This window comes from Hemitrygon akajei, chromosome 19, assembly GCF_048418815.1.
Source record: "Hemitrygon akajei chromosome 19, sHemAka1.3, whole genome shotgun sequence".
Taxonomy (NCBI): domain Eukaryota; kingdom Metazoa; phylum Chordata; class Chondrichthyes; order Myliobatiformes; family Dasyatidae; genus Hemitrygon; species Hemitrygon akajei.
In genome coordinates this window covers 1,924,203-1,943,871 of record NC_133142.1, presented here as the reverse complement: position 1 = coordinate 1,943,871, position 19,669 = coordinate 1,924,203, and the positions used below count along the sequence as shown (strand labels likewise).

General features: G+C 46.6%; 1 protein-coding gene across 1 annotated transcript in view; it reads left to right on the top strand.

The window, feature by feature from the left end:
* lamb2 (laminin, beta 2 (laminin S)) overlaps positions 1-19,669 on the top strand; it is a gene marked incomplete at its 5' end in the record, with an annotated part of 243,025 nt that overhangs the window by 157,353 nt on the left and 66,003 nt on the right. The window contains 5 exon segments of the mRNA XM_073072944.1: positions 1,322-1,449; positions 2,114-2,234; positions 16,108-16,300; positions 16,785-16,928; positions 18,332-18,563. Coding sequence (XP_072929045.1) covers positions 1,322-1,449; positions 2,114-2,234; positions 16,108-16,300; positions 16,785-16,928; positions 18,332-18,563 — 818 coding nt within the window.

The window sequence follows — 19,669 nt, the reverse complement described above, 5'->3', positions numbered from 1 at the left end:
TCAAATATGCACAAAGTTGGAGCTCAAATCTTCCGAAAGCTGGAGGTGTCCTTGTACTCACAGTGCCAAATCCTACTCACCAATCACTGGTGCGATTTCCCCTCTTGAACTCCATCGAATCATGTCTTCCCAGTGGATCAAATCCTACAGCCAGGTCTCTCAAGCTTTTTCTCTCTCAATCTCCTCCTGTAAAAGACCTCAACCCACCTCAGTGTTTGTTACAAAACCTCTCCGCCCAGCATTCTCTAGAACCTTCTTCCAATTCCACCATCCTGCTTGGCCGACCCAACATTCCTAAGCTAAACATCACAACCCCTTATCTTTAATAACACACACAAAATGTGGAGGAACTCAGCAGGCCAAGCAGCCTGTAGGAAAAGAGTACAGTCGACATTTTGGGCTGAAACTCTTCGGCAGGATCCTTATCTTTAATGGTAACCCAAACACTCCCAGCAGAGCACTGCTTCTCACAGAAAGCCATTTAAATGAAATACCCTACAACATGAGCAGTAATATCTTAACCAGGGCGTTACAATCTGATTCGAATTCTATTGTGCAGAAAAGATGGATTTGGTTAATTAGTTCAAGATTAAGTTCAAATTTATAGTAATTCAAGCATAAACACTGTGGTGAACTACATATACCTGTCTGGACACGCTCCCCCCGCTGACTGCTCCTGTGGCTCCTCCCACGGACCCCTGTATAAAGGCGATTGGAGACACCGCCCTGGCCTCAGTCTCCAGGATGTAGTATGGTGGTCAATTGCTGCTTGTTCTTTCTTCCAGCCAATAAAAGCCTATATCTCGCCTCTCGTCTCCGACAGTTATTGATGGTGCATCAAACACGTATGCTGCCAAATGAAGCAGTATTCCTTTGGACCATATAACTCACACACAACACAACAAGTAATACTACCACAAATAATAAGGTGCATTTACAATACAAGTTAAAAAGTAAGCTGTATAACATCACTGACTCTTCATGCTCGATGAGACCTGGGTGGTGTCAGGGAGTTCAGTGTCTCACTGCCTGGGGGAAGAAGCTGTTTCCCATCATAACAGTTCTTGTCCTAATGCTACCGTACTTCCTGCCTGATGGTGGGGGGTCAAAGAGATTGCTGGACGGAAGGGAGGGATCATTGGCAATGCTAAGGGCCCTGTGTAGACAGCGGTCTTGATAAATATCTCTGATGAGAGACCCTGATGTTTCTCTCAGCCATCTCTGCAATCTTTTGTAGGGATTTGTGCTCAGATACCTTTGGAGCCATTGGGCCTGTCTTGTGTGCTCTGTTCTGCATTGTTTGCTCTTATCGGTATTTTAGTTTCCGGAGGACTGGGAGAAGGTGTTCATTTCCATCGTTCGTCCGGGACCCATCCCTACCAGCAGTCCATGTGGGAACACCATCCCTGCTGATGACATGCTTTTTACAAGCCTTCCGTCTGGATTCAGGTGAGCAAGATAAATACTCTGGAGCCAAAGGCACGTGCTCTGCCGTAGGGGGTAAAACCTGTCCCATTACCAACTGTGGGGGTTTTGTGTCGTGCAGCTTCTGAGGAGAGAAAGGTGGTTCAGATCTGATCAATGGTGTCTGTGATCCATATTCACTGACTCTCACACACTCAAAGATCTCTCCCCTAACCAACAACACAATCTACCTCTCTCACTCATTTCTCTTCTCCCCTTCCCTTCCTCTCTTTCCCAACTTTGTCTCCCTCAACTCTCTCTCCCCAAATCTTTCTCCCCAACTCTCTCTCCCCCAAACCTCTCTCCCCAAATCTTTCTCCCCAATTCTCTCTCCCCAACTCTCTCTCCCAACTCTCTCCCCCAAATCTCTCTCCCCAAATCTCTCTCCCCAACTCTCTCTCCCCAAATCTCTCTCCCAACTCTCTCCCCAACTCTCTCGCCCAACTCTCTCTTCCCAAATCTCTCTCCCCAAATCTCTCCCTCAACTCTCTCCCCCAAGTCTCTCCCCAAATCTCTTCCCCTAACTCCCTCTCCCATCTGTCCCCCCCCCCATCTCTCTCTTCCACCTGTCCCTGTCTAGCTCCAACACAGACCCTCACCCACTGTCTGTTGTGGACAAGCCTGTGCTGACAACTCTAACTGTTTACAGGTACGTGGTGCTCCCTCAGCCAATCTGCCTTGAGCGTTCCGTAAGTTACACCATCCGACTGGATTTCAAGCGTTACCATTCACGGGAGCGTGATCCCAACACCAACATTCTGGTGGACTCTGTGAGTAAAGTAACCATGTGCCTGTGATCTCTGCATCCATGTGCAAGTGTGCCTGTAATTCTTGTGTGCGTGTGCGCGCATGTACACCTGTAATGTCTGCCTGTGTATGCAAATATGCTTGTAACCTCTGTGTGTAAATACACCTGTGATGTCTGTACGTGTGTGGAAGAATACATGTAAAGCTGGTGTGTGTACAAGTATGCCTGTAATGGCTGTATGTATAAGTACATCTATAATGTCTGTGTTATTGGGCAGGTTTGCCTGTAATGTCTTTGTAAGCACACCTGTAACATCTGTGTGTAACTACACCCATAGTGCCTGTCTGTGTAAGTACATCTGTAATGTTTGTGTGTATATACACCTGTAATGTCTGTGTGTGTGTGTGTGTGTGTAAATATATCTGTAATGACAAAGGATTAAGTGCCTTCCTGGCGTATATAACTAATAAACTTTTCTTGGCTTTCCAGCTGGGTAGAGGTATCAATTATAACCAACATTTTGATGAGAAAATCTGCCATTTTCACCTGGGTGTGTCTAGTCTGGTGGTATTTATATCCATATCCATTGTCCTGACTGGATAGTCCTCACCCAATCAGGTTTCTGCTGTCCACCTTGTTTACAATCCAGTTCCAGTTCTTACTTAGAACAAGGAACACCATGCATAATTGTCTTATTTCCTCGTGAAGGCTCTCCAGGTCGGAAATAGATTTTGCACGGTTAATCAAAGTTGAAAGAATGGCTCAGCGTTGGGAGGTGTGACGGTGGCTGTTACTGTAGAGGTATAAGTCTGTGTGAGTGGGTTTCCAATAGACACCATGTCCGAGGATACATCTGCTTTCCATCGTATTAGAATGTCAGGGGCCGGGAAGCAACCATTCTTCTTCATCTCCATCGTAAATTGAATGTTTGGAAATAAGACGATTACACACGGCATACCTAAAGAATGGTTACAAAGGTGAAGGAAATCAGTCAGCTCCTTAAAAGGGCCGACGGAAACACCAGGATACCTAACAACGGAGAGGAACCCATTGCTGCTGCCTGTCTTTCCTGTATTTCCATGGTTTCTGGAAGGATCGCCAGGATCCGGAAGAAATACCAGATTCATCCATCCACAATCACAGTTTATGTGGGTCAAAGCTGAGCTGGGACTCGGGTTGGCTAGCGTTTACAGGATTTCCTGGGAAAGCGGAGCAGCGTTTATCAGCCAGACGGGACATGCGGTGGAAATCCGCATCATGGAGCACGGGAGGTGTATCCAGTTGGGTTACTCAGAGAAATCGGTGGTAGCAGAACATTGCATTCGAAAAGGCCGCAGGATTGACTTCAATGGCACAAAAATCCAGTACTGTGCCAGTGGATTTTGGGACCACCTAGTGAATGAAGCTATTGGAATAAAACTAGAGGAAAAGAATTTTAACGTAGACGAAGTTTTCACTCTAAGTAAGAACTGGAATTCAACTGTAAACAAGGTGGGACAGCGGAAACCTGATTGGATGGGGATGAACCAATCAGGTGGATGGACGACGCAGTATAAATACCACCAGATTAGCCATGCCCAGGCATCATCCCTGATGAAGATGGCAAAGTTTAAAATTGAAACACGTACCCGGCTAGAAGCTTGAGAAGACTATATTAGTCCATCCGGAATGTCTGTGTATGTGTAAGTCTCACTGTAAAGCCCAAATATGTCTGTAATGTCTGTATATTTGCAAGTCACCTGTAGTGTCTGTGTGTGTGTGCAAATAAGACCATAAAATATAGGAGCAGAATTACAAATGAGAAAATCTGCAGACGCTGGAAATCCGAGCATCACACACAAAATGCTGCAGGAACTCAGCAGGCCAGGCAGCATCGATGGAAAAAAGTCCTGCTGAAGGGCTTTGGCCTGAAACGTCGACTGGACTCTTCTCCATCGATGCTTCCTGGCCTGCTGAGTTCCTCCAGCATTCTGTGTGTGTTGCTAGGAGCAGAATTAGGCCATTTGGCCCATCATATCTGCTCTGCCATTTCATCATGGCTGATCCAATTTTCATCTCAGCCCCAATCTCCTGCCTTCCCCCCGTATCCCTTCATGCTCTGACCAATCAAGAATTTATCAACCTCTGCCTTAAATATACAGACTTGGCCTCCTCAACTACCCTTGGCAAAGAATTGCACAGATTCACCACTCTCTGGCTAAAGAAATTCCTCCTCATTTCCATTCTAAAAGGACACTCCTCTAATCTGAGGCTGTGTCCTCTGGTCTTAGACTCTCCCACCATGGGAAACATCCTCTCCACATCTACTCTATCAAGGGTTTTCACCATTTGATAGGTTTCAATGAGGTCAACCCTCAGTTTTCTGAATTCTAGCGAGTATGGGGTGTCTAGGGAGGGGTAGCGCCTCTGGTGGGGGGGGCCTGCCATTCCCTTTTTCAGGGCAGTTCGTCCACCTTTGGTCCCCACCTGGCGCTCAGCTCTCACCTGTGGCTCCGAGTAGCTGTAACACGCGCAGCGGCCACACCCCGGTAAACCGTCTCGGCAGACAGGCCAAACCAGGTGAGGGTAGCCGACGGGTCTGAGACCCTCGGTGAGGCAGGGGATCTGTCTGTCCCAGCGTGTGAAGTCTGGCCCTGGCAGACTGAGCAGAGGAGACCGATTAACGGTCCAACGGTCAAGGAGGCAGGCCCAGCAGGCACTGTGGAGCGCTAAGAGCACGACAAGACACGTAGACGTCCTGGTCATCCACTGCAAGAGGTGGTGATCTCTTTAAACTCCCCGGGCAGAAGGCAATGACAAACCACTGCTGTAACCTGCCAAGTACACGATTTCCCAATGTGTCAGAGCGGTGTGGAGGGAAATCGTCCGCTAACTGGAAATTCCAGATGCGACCTAACGATGTAGGACATATGACAAGCCATTCAATCCTGGAGTCATTTTCATGAGCCTCCTTTGAACCGTCTCCAGTTTCAGCACATCCTTTCTCAGATAAGGATCCAAAAATACTCACAATTCTCCAAGTGGGGCCTCACCAGTGCTTTATAAAGTTTCAACATTACATCCTTGCTTTTATATTCTAGTCCTCTTGAGATGAATGCTAACATTGTAATTAGCTTCCTCACTACAGACTGAACCTGCAAATTAACCTTCAGGGAATCCTGCACAAGGTCTCCCCAGTTCCTTTGCACTTCAGTGTTTGGTATTTTCTCTCCATTAGAAAATAGTCAACCCGTTCATTTCTTCTATCAAAATGCATGACCGTACACTTCCCAACACTGTATTCCATCTGCCACTTCTTTGCCCATTCTAAGTACTCCTGTAGCCTCTCTACTTCCTCAAAACTACCTGTCCATCTATCTCCGTATCATCCGTAAACTTTGCAACAAAGCCATCAATTCCATCATTCAAATCATTGACATATAATGTAAAAAAAATTCAGTCCCAACACAGACCTCTGTGGAACACCACTAGTCATTGGCAGCCAACGAGAAAAGGCTCCCTTTATTCCCACTCTTTGCCTCCTGCCAATCAGCCACTGCTTTATCCATGCTAGAATCTTTCCTGTAATACCATGGGCTTGTAGCTTATTAAGCAGTCTCATGTGTGGCCCTTGAAAAAGGCCTTCTGAAAATCCAAATACACATCAACTGTTTCTCCTTTGTCTATTCTGCTTGTTATTTCTTCAAAGAATTCAGACAGATTTGTCAGGCAAGAATTTCTCTTGAAGAAACCATACTAACTACAGCCTGTTTTATCATGAGCCTCGAAGTACCCTGAGACATTATCCTTAATAATCAATTCCAACATCTTCCCAACCATTGAGGTCAGACTAACTGGTCTATAGTTTTCTTTCCTCTGCCAATCTCCCTTCTTGAAGAGTGGAGTGACATTTGCAATTTTCCAGTTGTCTGGAACCATTCCAGAGTCTAGTGATTCTGGAAAGATCGTTACTAATGCCTCCACAATCTCTTCAGCCCCTCTTTCAGAACCCTGGGGTGTACACCATCTACCTTCAGATCTTTCAGTTTCCCAAGAACCTTCTCTCTGGTTACGGAAACTTCATGACCCCTGACATCTGGAACTTCCACCATACTGCTAGTGTGTTCCACAGCAAAAACTGATGCAAAATACTTATTCAATTCATCTGCCATTTTGTTGTCCCCCATGACTTCCTCTCTAACACCATTTCCCAGCGGTCCAATATCTATTTTCTCCTCTCTTTTACACTTTATGTATCTCAAGGAACTTTTGGTATTGCCTTTAGTATTATTGGCTGCTTACTTTTGTATTCTTTCTTTACCTTCTTCATGATTTCTAGTTGCCTTTTGTTGGATTTTAAAAGCCTCCCAATCCTTTAACTTCCTACTAGTTTTTGTTCTATTATATGCCCTCTCGTTCGCTGTCTGTTGGCTTTGACTTTTCTTGTTAGCCACAGTTGTGTCATCCTACCTTTAGAATACTTCTTCATCTTTGAGATGTGTCCATATATATATTCTGTGCTTTCCGCATTGTTTCCAGAAATTCCACCCATTGCCGCTCTGCTGTCATCCCTGCCAATGTTCTTTTCCAATCAATTTTGCCCAACTCCTCTCTCATGTCTCCATAATTCCTTTTACTTCACTCTAATACTGAGAAATCTGACTTTAGCTTCTCCGTCTCAGATTTCAGGGTGAATTTGATCATATTATGATCACTTGTCCCTAAGAGTTCTTTTACCATATAACCATATAACAATTACAGCATGGAAACAGGCCATTTTGGCCCTTCTAGTCCGTGCCGAACTCTTACTCTCACCTTGTCCCACCAACCAGCACTCAGCCCATAACCCTCCATCCCTTTCCAGTCCATATACCTATCCAATTTTTTTTTTAAATGACAAAATCGAACCTGCCTCTACCACTTCTACTGGAAGCTTGTTCCACACAGCTACCACTCTCTGAGTAAAGAAGTTCCCCCTCGTGTTACCCCTAAATTTTTGCCCCATAACTCTCAACGCATGTCCTCTTGTTTGAATCTCCCCTACTCTCAATGGAAAAAGCCTATCAACGTCAACTCTATTCCCCTTAAGCTCTCTAATCAATTCAATCCAGAATTGCTGATGCCCTGTTGGGCTCAACCACAAGCGGCTCTAAAAAGCCATCTCATAGGCACTCTAGAAATCCCCCTCCTGGAATCCAACACCAACCTGATTTTCCCAATCTACCTGTAGATTAAAATCCCCCATGACTATTGCACCATTTCCCTTTTGGCGTGCATTTTTTTATGGCCTGTTGTAATTTGTAGGGCACAGCATTACTACAGTTTGGGGGTCTGTATATAACTCCCTTCAGGATCTTTTCACACTTGCAGTTCCTTAGCTCTATCTAAAACAATTCAATACCTTCCTACTCTGTAGAGGCACATTAGCACACACACACAGACATTACGGGTGTATGGAGCAGTGACGTTGCACTGTCAGTAAAATGTGAAATCAAACCATTCTAAAGATTTGATTTCATATTTTGCCAACAGTGCAATGCCACTGCCCCATACACCTGTAATGCCTGTATGTGTGTAGACTAATGTGCGTACACTATTGTGCCTGTAATGTCTGTATGTGCGCACGCTAATGTGCCTGTAATGTCTGTGTGTGTACGCTAATGTGCCTGTAATGTCTGTATGTGTGTACGCTAATGTGCCTGTAATGTCTGTGTGTGTGTACGCTAATGTACCTGTAATGTCTGTATGTGCATACGCTAATGTGCCTGTAATGCCTGTGTGTGTGTAGGCTAATGTGCCTGTAATGCCTGTATGTGCGTACGCTATTGTGCCTGTAATGTCTGTATGTGCGCACGCTAATGTGCCTGTAATGTCTGTGTGTGTGTGTACACTAATGTGCCTGTAATGTCTGTATGTGCGTACGCTAATGTGCCTGTAATGCCTGTATGTGTGTAGGCTAATGTGCCTGTAATGTCTGTATGTGCGTACGCTATAGTGCCTGTAATGTCTGTGTGGGTAAGCACACCTGTAATGTCTGTCTGTGTAAATACACCTGTAATGTTTCTGTGTGCGCCGAAATGTGGCAGTAACATCTGTGTGTGTGCAAGTATGCCTGATTTGAAATGTAAAAGGCAGACAAAATCAGAAAGGGTGAATACAGGACTGAATGTGTTATATGTGAATGCACACGGTGTACGGAATAAGGTGGATGAACTTGCAGCACAGTTACAGATTGGCAGGTATGATGTTGTGGGCATCACTGAAACATGGCTGAAAGAAGATTATAGCTGAGAGCTTAATGTCCAAGGATACACATTGTATTGAAAGGACAGGCAAGAAGGCAGAGGAGGCGGTGCTGCTCTGTTGGTAGCAAATGAAGTCAAATCATGAGAAAGAAGTAACATAGGGTCGGAAGGTATTGAAACGCTGTGGATAGAGCTAAGGAACTGCAAGGGTAAAAAGACCCTGATGAGAATTGTATACAGACCCCAAACAGTAGTAAAGCTGTGGTCTACAAGTTAAACAGGAGATAGAAATTGCATGCCAAAAGGGCAATAGTCATGAGGATTTCAATATGCAGATAGATTGGGAAAATCAGGTTGGTGCTGGATTACAGGAGGGGGATTTCAAGAATATCTATGAGGTGGCTTTTTAGAGCAGCTTGTGGTTGAGCCCACTAGGGAGTCAGCTATTCTGGATTGGATGTTGTGCAATGATCCAGAATTGATTAGAGAGCTTAAGGTAAAAGAACCGTTAGGGACAAGTGATCATAATATGATCAAATTCACCCTGAAATTTGCGAAGCTAAGTTAATGCATCAGTATTACAGTGGAGTAAAGGAAATTACAGAGGTACGAAAGAAGAGCTGACTAAAATTGATTTGAAAAGAACACTGGCAAGGTTGATGGCAGAGCAGCAATGGCTAAAATTTTTGGAAGAAATTTGGAAGGCACTGTATATATACATAGCAAAGAGGAAGAGGTATTCTAAAGGCAAGATGATACAACCATTGCTGGCAAGAAGTCAAAGCCAATATAAAAGCCAAAGAGAGGGCATATAATAGAGCAAAAATTACTGGGAAGTTAGAGGATTTGGAAGCTTTTAAAAACCAATGGAAGACAACTAAAAAAAATTAAGGAAAAGATGGAATATGAAAGTAAGCTAGCCAATAGTATTAGAGAGGATATCAAAATTTGTTCAAATACATGAAGAGTAAAAGAGAGGCGAGGCTGGGTATCGGACTGCTGGAAAATGATGCTGCAGAGATAGTAATGAGGGACAACACAATGGCAGATGAACTGAGTAAGTATTTTGCATCAGTCTCCACTGTGAAAGACACTAACAGTATGGTGGAAGTTACAGAGTGTCAGGGGCCAGTACTGTGTGAAGTTGCCATTACTAAGGAGAAAGTTCTTGGCAAAACTGAAAGGGCTAAAGTCAGGTAAGTCACCTGGAGCAGATGGTGCACAAACACCCAGGAGTTGTGAAAGAGGTGACTGAAGAGATTGTGGAGGCATTAGTAATGATCTTTTAAGAATTCCTAGATTCTGAAATGGTTCCGGAAGACTGGAAAATTGCAAATGTCACTCCACTCTTCAAGGAAGAGAGGCAGAAGAAAGGAAACTATAGGCCAGTTAGTCTGACCTCTGGTTGGGAAGATGTTGGAGTTGATTGTTAAGGATGTGCTTTTGGGGTACTTGGAGGAACATGATAAAATAGACTGTGGTCAGCAAGGTTTCCTCAAGGGAAAAACTTGCCTAACAAATCTGTTGGAATTCTTTGAAGAAATAACAAGCCGGATGGACAAAGGAGAATCAGTGAATGTTGTGGATCCCTCTGCTACCACTCTCTCCCATCTGATGGAACTTGTTCTCACTCTCAGTAATTTCTCCTTTGGCTACTCACATTTCTTTCAAAGAAAAGATGTAGCCATGGGTACTCGCATGGGTCCCAGCTATGCCTGCCTTTCTGTTAGCTCTGTGGAACTGTCTATGTTCCAAGCCTACACTGGTGTCACTCCCCAGCTTTTCCTACACTACATCGACAACTGCATTGGTGCTGCTTCCTGCACCCATGCAGAGCTCGTCAACTTCAACAACTTTGCCTCCAACTTCCACCCTGTCCTCAAGTCCATTTCTGACACATCCCTCCCCTTTTTCAATCTCTCTGTCTCTGTCTTGGGAGACAGCTTATCTACTGATGTCTATTATAAACCCACTGACTCTCACAGCTACCTGGACTATACCTCTTGTTAAAATGCCGTCTCCTTCTCTCAATTACTATGTCTCCGCCGCATCTGCTCTCAGGATGAGGCTTTTCATTCCAGAATGGAGTTGGCTGCCTCCTTCAAAGAATGGGGCTTCCCTTCCTCAACTGCGCTGCCCTCAACCACATCTTTTCCATATTGCACACTTCTACCCTTACCCCTTCCTCCCGCCACCTCAACTGGGATAGGGCTTCTCTTGACCTCACCTACCATCCCACCACATAATTCTCCATAACTTCCACCATTTCCAACAGGATCCTAACACCAATCACATCTTTCTCTCCCCGTACTTTCTGCTTTCCGCAGGGATCGTTCCCTATGCAACTTGCCATCCATTTGTCCCTCCCCACTGATCTACCTCCGGGCACTTATACTTGCAAGTGGAACAAGTGCTACACCTGCCCCTACACCTCCTCCCTCACTACCATTCAGGGCCCCAAATAGTCCTTCCAGGAGAGTCTGTTGGGCTCTTCTACTGTATCTGGTGTTCCCAATGTGGCCACCTGCATATCAGTGAGACCCGATGTAAATTCGGAGACTGCTTTCCCAAGTACCTATTTTCCATCTGCCAGAAAAAGCGGGATCTCCCAGTGGCCACCCATTTTAATTCCACTTCCCATTCCCATTTCAACATGTCAGTCCATGGCCTCTTCTACTGTCACAGTGAAGCCACACTCAGGTTGAAGGAACAACACCTTATATTCCATCTGAGTATCCTCCAACCTGTGGCATGAACATCGATTTCTCGTACTTCTGATAATTGTCCCCCTCCCCCCTTCACCATTCCCCATTCCATTTTCCTCTCTCTCATGATCTCTTTACCCGCCCATCACCTCCCTCTGATGCTCCTCCCCTGTTTCTTTCTTCCATGGCCTTCTGTCCTCTGATCAGATTCCCCCTTCTCCAGCCCAATATCTCTTTCCCCAATTAACTTCCCAGCACTTTACTTCACCTCTCCCCCCTCCCAGTTTCACCTATCACCTTGTGTTTCTTCCTCCCATCCCCGACCTTCTAACTCTGACTCCTCATGTCTTTTTACAGTCCTGATGAAGGGTCTTGGCCCAAAATGTCGACTGTACTCTTTTCCATAGATGCTGCCTGGCCTGCTGAGTTCCTCCAGCGTTGTGTGTGTGTGTTGGTTGGGTGGATATTGTGTACTTAGATTTTCAGAAGGCGTTTGATAAGGTGCTACACATGAGGCTGCTTAGCAAGCTATGAGCCCATGGTATTACAGGAAAGATACTAGCATGGATAAAGCAGTAGCTGATTGGCAGGAGGCAAAGAGTGGGAATAAAGGGAGCCTTTTCTGGATGGCTGCTGGTGACTTGAGATATCCACAGGGGTCTGTAATGGGACCAATTCTTTTTACGTTATATGTCAACTCCAGTTAAGATGGCACTACTGAGTATGTGCGACAGCTTCCAGGTAGTCAAAAAGCTAAGAAATCTGACTACACTAAGAATACTGTTTCTGAGGTAAACGATGTTAAATTATCATTGCAATCAGTGAAGGGGCGAGTGACGGTGAGGCAAGTTTGGGGATGAATCAATGCAGAAGGAGTTCCGATGCCCATACAGCTGGCCAGTGTGCGAGCTTGGATTGCTCTAGGCTCCAAGCTGATTTGAAGAACTTGAGAGTGGCCTTGGGCTGGGCGATGAAATCTAGGCCTGGAGCGAGTCGCTGGGTAGCATGGTCTATGTCTGGGGCCCTTCATAGCAGCAAGGCCTGGGTCCTAGTGGAGGTACAGTGTGCTGTCTAGACAACTTAAATGCCAGCTAAGTTGGAGGTGAGAACTGATTTCACTCACTCTCACTCTCCATGATGTCCACTCCTTTCTCCAGCATGCAGAGCCTTTCGCTGTTCCATTGCTGGGTCAATTTGTACACTGACCCAGAAAGGCTGAAAAGATAGGGAGTCAGTTGGGATGAGAGCTGGTTTCATTCATTTTCCGTAATGGTTATCTCCATGGTGCTGAGGCTATGAAGACTGCCCTGTTCCTGTTACTATGATGAGTAGGCTTTGGGCCTGCTCCGGGGTTTGGATCTGAGGACTCATTCGGAATGCCTTTGTTCGCTTCAATTATTTGTGTGATTTGTATTTTCTTTTCTATCTCTTGCCATCGAGTGTTGGTCTTTTTATTTTTTCTCTTTCAATTGGGTTCTTTCAGGTTTCTTGTTTTGTGGATTCCTGTGAGCAAGCAAATCTCAAGGGTGTATAATTTATACATTCTTTGATAGTAAATGTACTTGAATCTTGACTTCGATGATGGAATTGATGACTTTGTTGCAAAGTTTGTGGATGATACAAAGGTGGAGGGGTGGGTAGTTTTGAGGAAGTAGAGGCTACAGAAGGAATTAGGCATTAGGAGAATGGGCAAAAAGTGGCAGATGGAATACAGAGTCAGAACATGTATGGTCATGCACTTTGGTAGAAGATATTAAAGTGTAGACTATTTGCTAAATGGAGAGAAAATTCAAGAATTCTTGACCAATCAAGTGCAACAAATTCCACAGATTCAGCACTCTCTGGCTAAAGAAATTCCTCCTCATCTCCGTTCTAAAAGGATGTCAGATACAAAGGGACTTGGGGAGTCCTTGTGCAGGATCCCTAAAGGTTAACTTGCAGGTTGAGTTTGTGCTGAGGAAGGCAAATGCAATGTTAGCATTCTTTTCAAGAGGACTAGAATATAAAAGCAAGGATTTAATGTTGAAACTTTATAAAGCACTGGTGAGGCCTCACATGGAGTATTGTGAATAGGTTTGGGCCCCTTATTTTAGAATGGATGTGCAGAAACTAGAGAGGGTCACGAAAGTGATTTTAGGATTGAGTGGCTTGTCATATGAAGAGCATTTGATGGCTCTAGGCCTGTTTTCACTAGAATTCAGAAAAATGAGATGTGACCTCATTGAAACCTATCGAATGGTGAAAGGTCTTGATAGAGTGGATGTGGAGAGGATGTTTCCTCTGGTGGGAGAGTCTAGGACCTGAGGATACAGGTGTCCATTTAAAACGGAGATGAGGAGGAATTTCTTCAGCCAGAGAGTGGTGAATCTGTGGAATTCTTTGCCACAGTCATCTGTGGAGGCCAAGTCTTTACTAATAATAAAGTCAGATGCTTGATTGGTCAGGGCATGAAAGGATACAGGGAGAAGGCAGTAGATTGGGGCTAAGAGGGAAATGGATCGGCCATGATGTAATGATGGTGTCTGTCTGTCTGTCTTTAGTGTGTACAGGTCCAGGAACCGTTATTACCTCTCAACCATCAGGCTCCTGACCCAGAGAGAATAACCTCACTCACTCCATCACTGAACTGTTCCCACAACTATTGGACTCATTTTCAAGGACTTTTCATCTCATGTTCTCAATGTTTATTGCTGATTTATTTATTTTTCTCTTTTGTATTTGCACACTGGTTGGGTGCAGCCTTTGATTCTGTAATGGTTCTTGGATTTGCTATGAATACCCACAAGAAAGTGAATCTTAGGGTTGTATATGTTGATATATTATGTACTTTGATAATAAATTTCCTTTAAACTGTACCAGTGAATCTGCAAGTAAGCCTGTATCTGCATATGTATGCAAGTGTGTTTGTACCTGTGTGTGTAAATGTGTTTGTAACATGTGTGCAGGTACATTTGTAATGTGTGTGTGTGCATATATGTATGAGTTAGGGTGCACATAGTCAGGTAGGTGTGTGTGTGTGAGAGAGAGAGAGAGAGGGGGAGAGAGGGGGGGAGGGGAGAGAGAGAGAGAGGGGGAGAGAGGGGAGAGGGGGAGAGAGGGGGGAGGGGAGAGAGAGAGACACCATACTCAAGCCAGTTTTCTCTATTCTGCACCTTGTTCCAATGTGGGCTGGTGGACCTGGTGTGGGAACAAACCCGGTTAACGAGGGATGTAACTAGTAGAGTGGATAGGGGAGAACCAGTGGATGTGGTATATTTAGATTTTCAAAAGGCTTTTGACAAGGTCCCACACAGGAGATTAGTGTGCAAACTTAAAGCATACGGTATTGGGGGTATGGTATTGATGTGGATAGAGAATTGGTTGGCAGACAGGAAGCAAAGAGTGGGAGTAAACGGGACCTTTTCAAAATGGCAGGCAGTGACTAGTGGGGTACTGCAAGGCTCAGTGCTGGGACCCCAGTTGTTTACAATATATATTAATGATTTAGACGAGGGAATTAAATGCAGCATCTTCAAGTTTGCGGATGACACGAAGCTGGGCGGCGGTGTTAGCTGTGAGGAGGATGCTAAGAGGATGCAGGGTGACTTGGATAGGTTAGGTGAGTGGGCAAATTCATGGCAGATGCAATTTAATGTGGATAAATGTGAGGTTATCCACTTTGGTTGCAAGAACAGGGAAACAGATTATTATCTGAACGGTGGCCGATTAGGAAAAGGGGAGATGCAACGAGACCTGGGTGTCATTGTACACCAGTCATTGAAGGTGGGCATGCAGGTACAGCAGGCGGTGAAAAAGGCAAGTGGTATGTTGGCATTCATAGCAAAAGGATTTGAGTACAGGAGCAGGGAGGTTCTTCTGCAGTTGTACAAGGCCTTGGTGAGACCGCACCTAGAATATTGTGTGCAATTTTGGTCCCCTAATCTGAGGAAAGACATTCTTGCCATAGAGGGAGTACAGAGAAGGTTCACCAGATTTATTCCTGGGATGGCAGGACTTTCATATGAAGAAAGACTGGATTGTCTAGGCTTATACTCACTGGAATTTAGAAGATTGAGGGGGGATCTTATTGAAACGTATAAAATTCTAAAGGGATTGGACAGGCTAGATGTAGGAAGATTGTTTCCGATGTTGGGAAGTCCAGAACGAGGGGTCACAGTTTAAGGATAAAGGGGAAGCCTTTTAGGACCAAGATGAGGAAGAACTTCTTCACACGGAGAGTGGTGAATCTGTGGAATTCTCTGCCACAGGAAACAGTTGAGGCCAGTTCATTGGCTATATTTAAGAGGAAGTTAGATATGGCCCTTGTGGCTAAAGGGATCAGGGGGTATGGAGAGAAAGCAGGTACAGGGTTCTGAGTTGGATGATCAGCCATGATCATACTGAATGGTGGTGCAGGCTCGAAGGGCCGAATGGCCTACTCCTGCACCTATTTTCTATGTTTCTATGGATGAGAAACTACGGCTCTAGTCTTGCTGCTCAGGTCCGACCAGATGGAGTTAAAAGCTGGGACATTTGATGGCTTGGTGAGCTGGGACAGATTCACTGGATATTGGACAGCTGGGACAAGTTATCTGGACGTTGGTCAGCTGGGACAAGTTATCTGGATGTTGGTTAGTTGGGACAGGTTAACTGGACATTGGACAGTTTGGTCAGCTGGGACAAGTTAACTGGATATTGGACATTTTGGTCAGCTGGGACAGATTCACTGGACGTTGGACAGTTCGGTCAGTTGGGACAGGTTAACTGGACATTGGACAGTTCGGTCAGCTGGGACAGATTCACTGGACATTGGACAGTTCGGTCAGTTGGGACAGGTTAACTGGACATTGGACAGTTCGGTCAGCTGGGACAGATTCACAGGACATTGGACAGTTTGGATCGGTTCACTGGACATTGGTCAGTTCAGTCAGCTGGAGCCAGTCATCATCCACCAAGGCTGACTGATCACTCCCCTCTCGCCCTGCAGATTGTGCTGGTCCCTCGCTACTCCTCCCTGGAGATGTTCATCGCTGGAGATGCCGCCTCCATTCGGCGGAAGGAAGCCTTTGAGCGGTATCGTTGTCACAGTGATAGCATCAGTGTCGTCACTCCGATGGTGACTGAAGTCTGTGCCCAGCTGATTGGTAGCATGTCGGCTGCGGTCTACAACGGTGCTCTGCGTGAGTGAACGTCCTTTCACACTGGTTGTTTCCCTGGAGCAGCTTCGTTCATTCACTCGCCAGCTTTTGACCTAACCCCCCCTCCCCCACCTCTCTGGTCACCAACTTCCCAACTCGTCCCTCACAGGCTCTGAATCCAGAACTCCCTCCTCACAGGTTGAGTGATGTAACTGAATTAGGCCATTCAGCCTGTTCATTCTGTTCTGCCATTCAACTGTGGCTGATATTTTTTCAAACTTCATTCATCCTGCCCACAAGTGTCGCCACATTTCCAGCATCAACAAAGCAAGCCCACAAGTTACTGACCCTAATGTGTACATCATTGGACTGTGGGAGGAAACCAGAGCACCCAGAGGAAACCCACTTGGTCACAGGGAGAACGTATACACTCCTTGCAGACAGTGACACAGATTGTATTGCTGACACTGTAACTGCTCTGCTACCGTTAATGCCCGCAATGGTCGTATGCTTTTCTTATTTGCAGCTTGCCAGTGTGATCCACAGGGCGCCCTGAGCTCAGAGTGTGCAGCCAGCGGTGGGCAGTGTCGCTGTAAGCCCCACGTGGTGGGTCGCCGTTGCCACCAGTGTGCTCCTGGCACCTTCGGCTTTGGAACAGTGGGCTGCAGGGGTAAGATGGGCTGAAGGGCTATTTCGGCTGGGGCTGTGCTTTGGTCTCCGCAGCCGGGGCTGTGCTTTGGTCTCCGCGGCCGGGGCTGTGTTTTGGTCTCCGCGGCTGGGGCTGTGCTTTGGTCTCCGCGGCCGGGGCTGTGTTTTGGTCTCCGCGGCTGGGGCTGTGCTTTGGTCTCCGCGGCCGGGGCTGTGTTTTGGTCTCCGCGGCTGGGGCTGTGCTTTGGTCTCCGCGGCTGGGGCTGTGTTTTGGTCTCCATGGCCGGGGCTGCGTTTGGTCTCCTCGGCCAGAGCAGTGGTCCTGGATTCATGGCTCATTGGCTGGGAGGTCAGGATTGACGGTTTTTCCTGAGAGAGGTGGGAGACCGCAGGATCAGAGGGATTGGGCTTCAGTGCAGGACATTGGGGTCTAGGTCTACGTCGAGGGGTGGGGTGGGAGGCACGTGAGGAAAGCAACTAAAAACTGGAGGGCATGGCTGAAGGAGACCTGAAGGGCAGTTTGCTTATGTGTATGGGATGAGCTGCTGGAGGAGTGGTAAAATGCTTAGACAGCTACGTGGATAAGAAAGGTTTGCAGAGATTCCCAGTCTGGGGTCTGTGGACCCCTCGGATAATGTTAGGGGTCCATGACTGGAAACCCCTGGTATAGAGGGATATGGGCCAAATGTGGGACTGGCTTGGTGGTTACCATGGACAGCATGGGCTATGTGGGCCAAATGGCCTTTTACCATGCTGTACAAATGTATTGCTGTATGATTGTGGAGTCAGAATTGGTTTAATATCACCGGCATATGTCATGAAATTTGTTGCTTTGTAGCAACAGGACATTGCAATTCATAAGAACTTTTTATTACATAAAATATATAAATTAAATATGTAGTGTGAAAAGAGAGCAAAAAAATAGTGAGGTAACGTTCATGGGTTCATTGTCCATTCTGAAATCTGATGGCAGAAGGGAAGAAACTGTTCCTAAAATTAAAGGGGTTGGCTTGTGGACCGTGAATTTGGAAATAAAGGTCTTCCTGGGAGAGGGTGAGGAACCCTTAGGTTGAAGGGATTAGAGGGGGATGCCGGGGTAGATCTGTATGTTGAAGGATTTGGGGCTCTGGACCAATCAAACACCTTGGTCGAGCTTCTGCACTGAGGGCAGTTGGAGGGTCAGGAAGTTGGGGACTGGACAGGAGAGGAGTGAGGCAGAGGGCGGAAAGGAGAGGAGAGTGGAGGGGAGGGGTGGGGGAGTGGGGTTGAGGGGCAGGGGAGGGGAGAGAGAGGCAGAGAGGTTGGAAGAGGGGGCGCAGATGAATGGCAGGGAAGGGTGGAGCAAGGAGAGGGGCAGAGGGAGGGGGTGCAGAGGGGAGTGGGGACTTTGTGAGGGGTGTTCACTCTGTGCCCACCTGCCCACAGCCTGCAGCTGCAGCCGAGAAGGATCCGTCTCCATGCTCTGCGAGCCAGTCAGTGGTCAGTGCCCGTGCCGAGCTGGGGCCTTTGGCACCCAGTGCAGCCAGTGTCAGCCGGGACACTGGGGCTTCCCACACTGCCAGCCCTGCCAGTGTAATGGGCATGCTGACCACTGTCACCAGCAGACTGGAGTCTGTCTCAACTGCCGCAGCCCCACTGCTGGGACCCACTGCGAACGGTAAGTCCTGGCCACTCCGGTCCAATGGGAGCTTCAGCCCTTCCAGATGACCCACTCTGTTCCCACACCATGTGTTCCTCTCCCCCTCCCTTCCCATCCCAAATCAACCCTGCTCTCTGCCTTGTTCTAGAGCCTGAATTAACCCATGCCAGGGTTTTGCCTGAATTAACCCATGCCAGGGTATTGGCATAAATTAACCTATGCCAGGGTTTTGGCCTGAATTAACCCATGCCAGGGTTTTGGCCTGAATTAACTTATGCCAGGGTATTGGCCTGAATTAACCTATGCCAGGGTTTTGGCCTGAATTAACCCATGCCAGGGTTTTGGCCTGAATTAACCCATGCCAGGGTATTGGCCTGAATTAACCCATGCCAGGGTTTTGGCCTGAATTAACCCATGCCAGGGTATTGGCCTGAATTAACCTATGCCAGGGTATTGGCCTGAATTAACCCATGCCAGGGTTTTGGCCTGAATTAACCTATGCCAGGGTATTGACCTAAATTAACCTATGCCAGGGTATTGGCCTGAATTAACCCATGCCAGGGTTTTGGCCTGAATTAACCCATGCCAGGGTATTGGCCTGAATTAACCCATGCCAGGGTTTTGGCCTGAATTAACCCATGCCAGGGTATTGGCCTGAATTAACCCATGCCAGGGTTTTGGCCTGAATTAACCTATGCCAGGGTATTGGCCTGAATTAACCTATGCCAGGGTTTTGGCCTGAATTAACCCATGCCAGGGTATTGGCCTGAATTAACCCATGCCAGGGTTTTGGCCTGAATTAACCTATGCCAGGGTTTTGGCCTGAAACATTGACTCTCTATTCCTCTCTAGATGCCTGATCCTGGTTGTTATAACCGGGGGTGGTAATGGGGATAAGCTCCCCCCCATCTATTAAATGCTCCCAATGGCGTGCGTCTCAAATAGCCTCTGATAACCAGGTCCAGCTCCTGGCTTTCATGTGTGGTTTAGCTACTAAGCCCAGCGGAACCATTTCTACTGATGGGAGAAGGGGCAAAGGCGGGTTACTTAAAACCAGTCGCTTTGGGCAGGTGGGGCTCATCAGCTGTGGTTGGCAGGTCATCGAAAAGGAAAAGGTGTGGGGA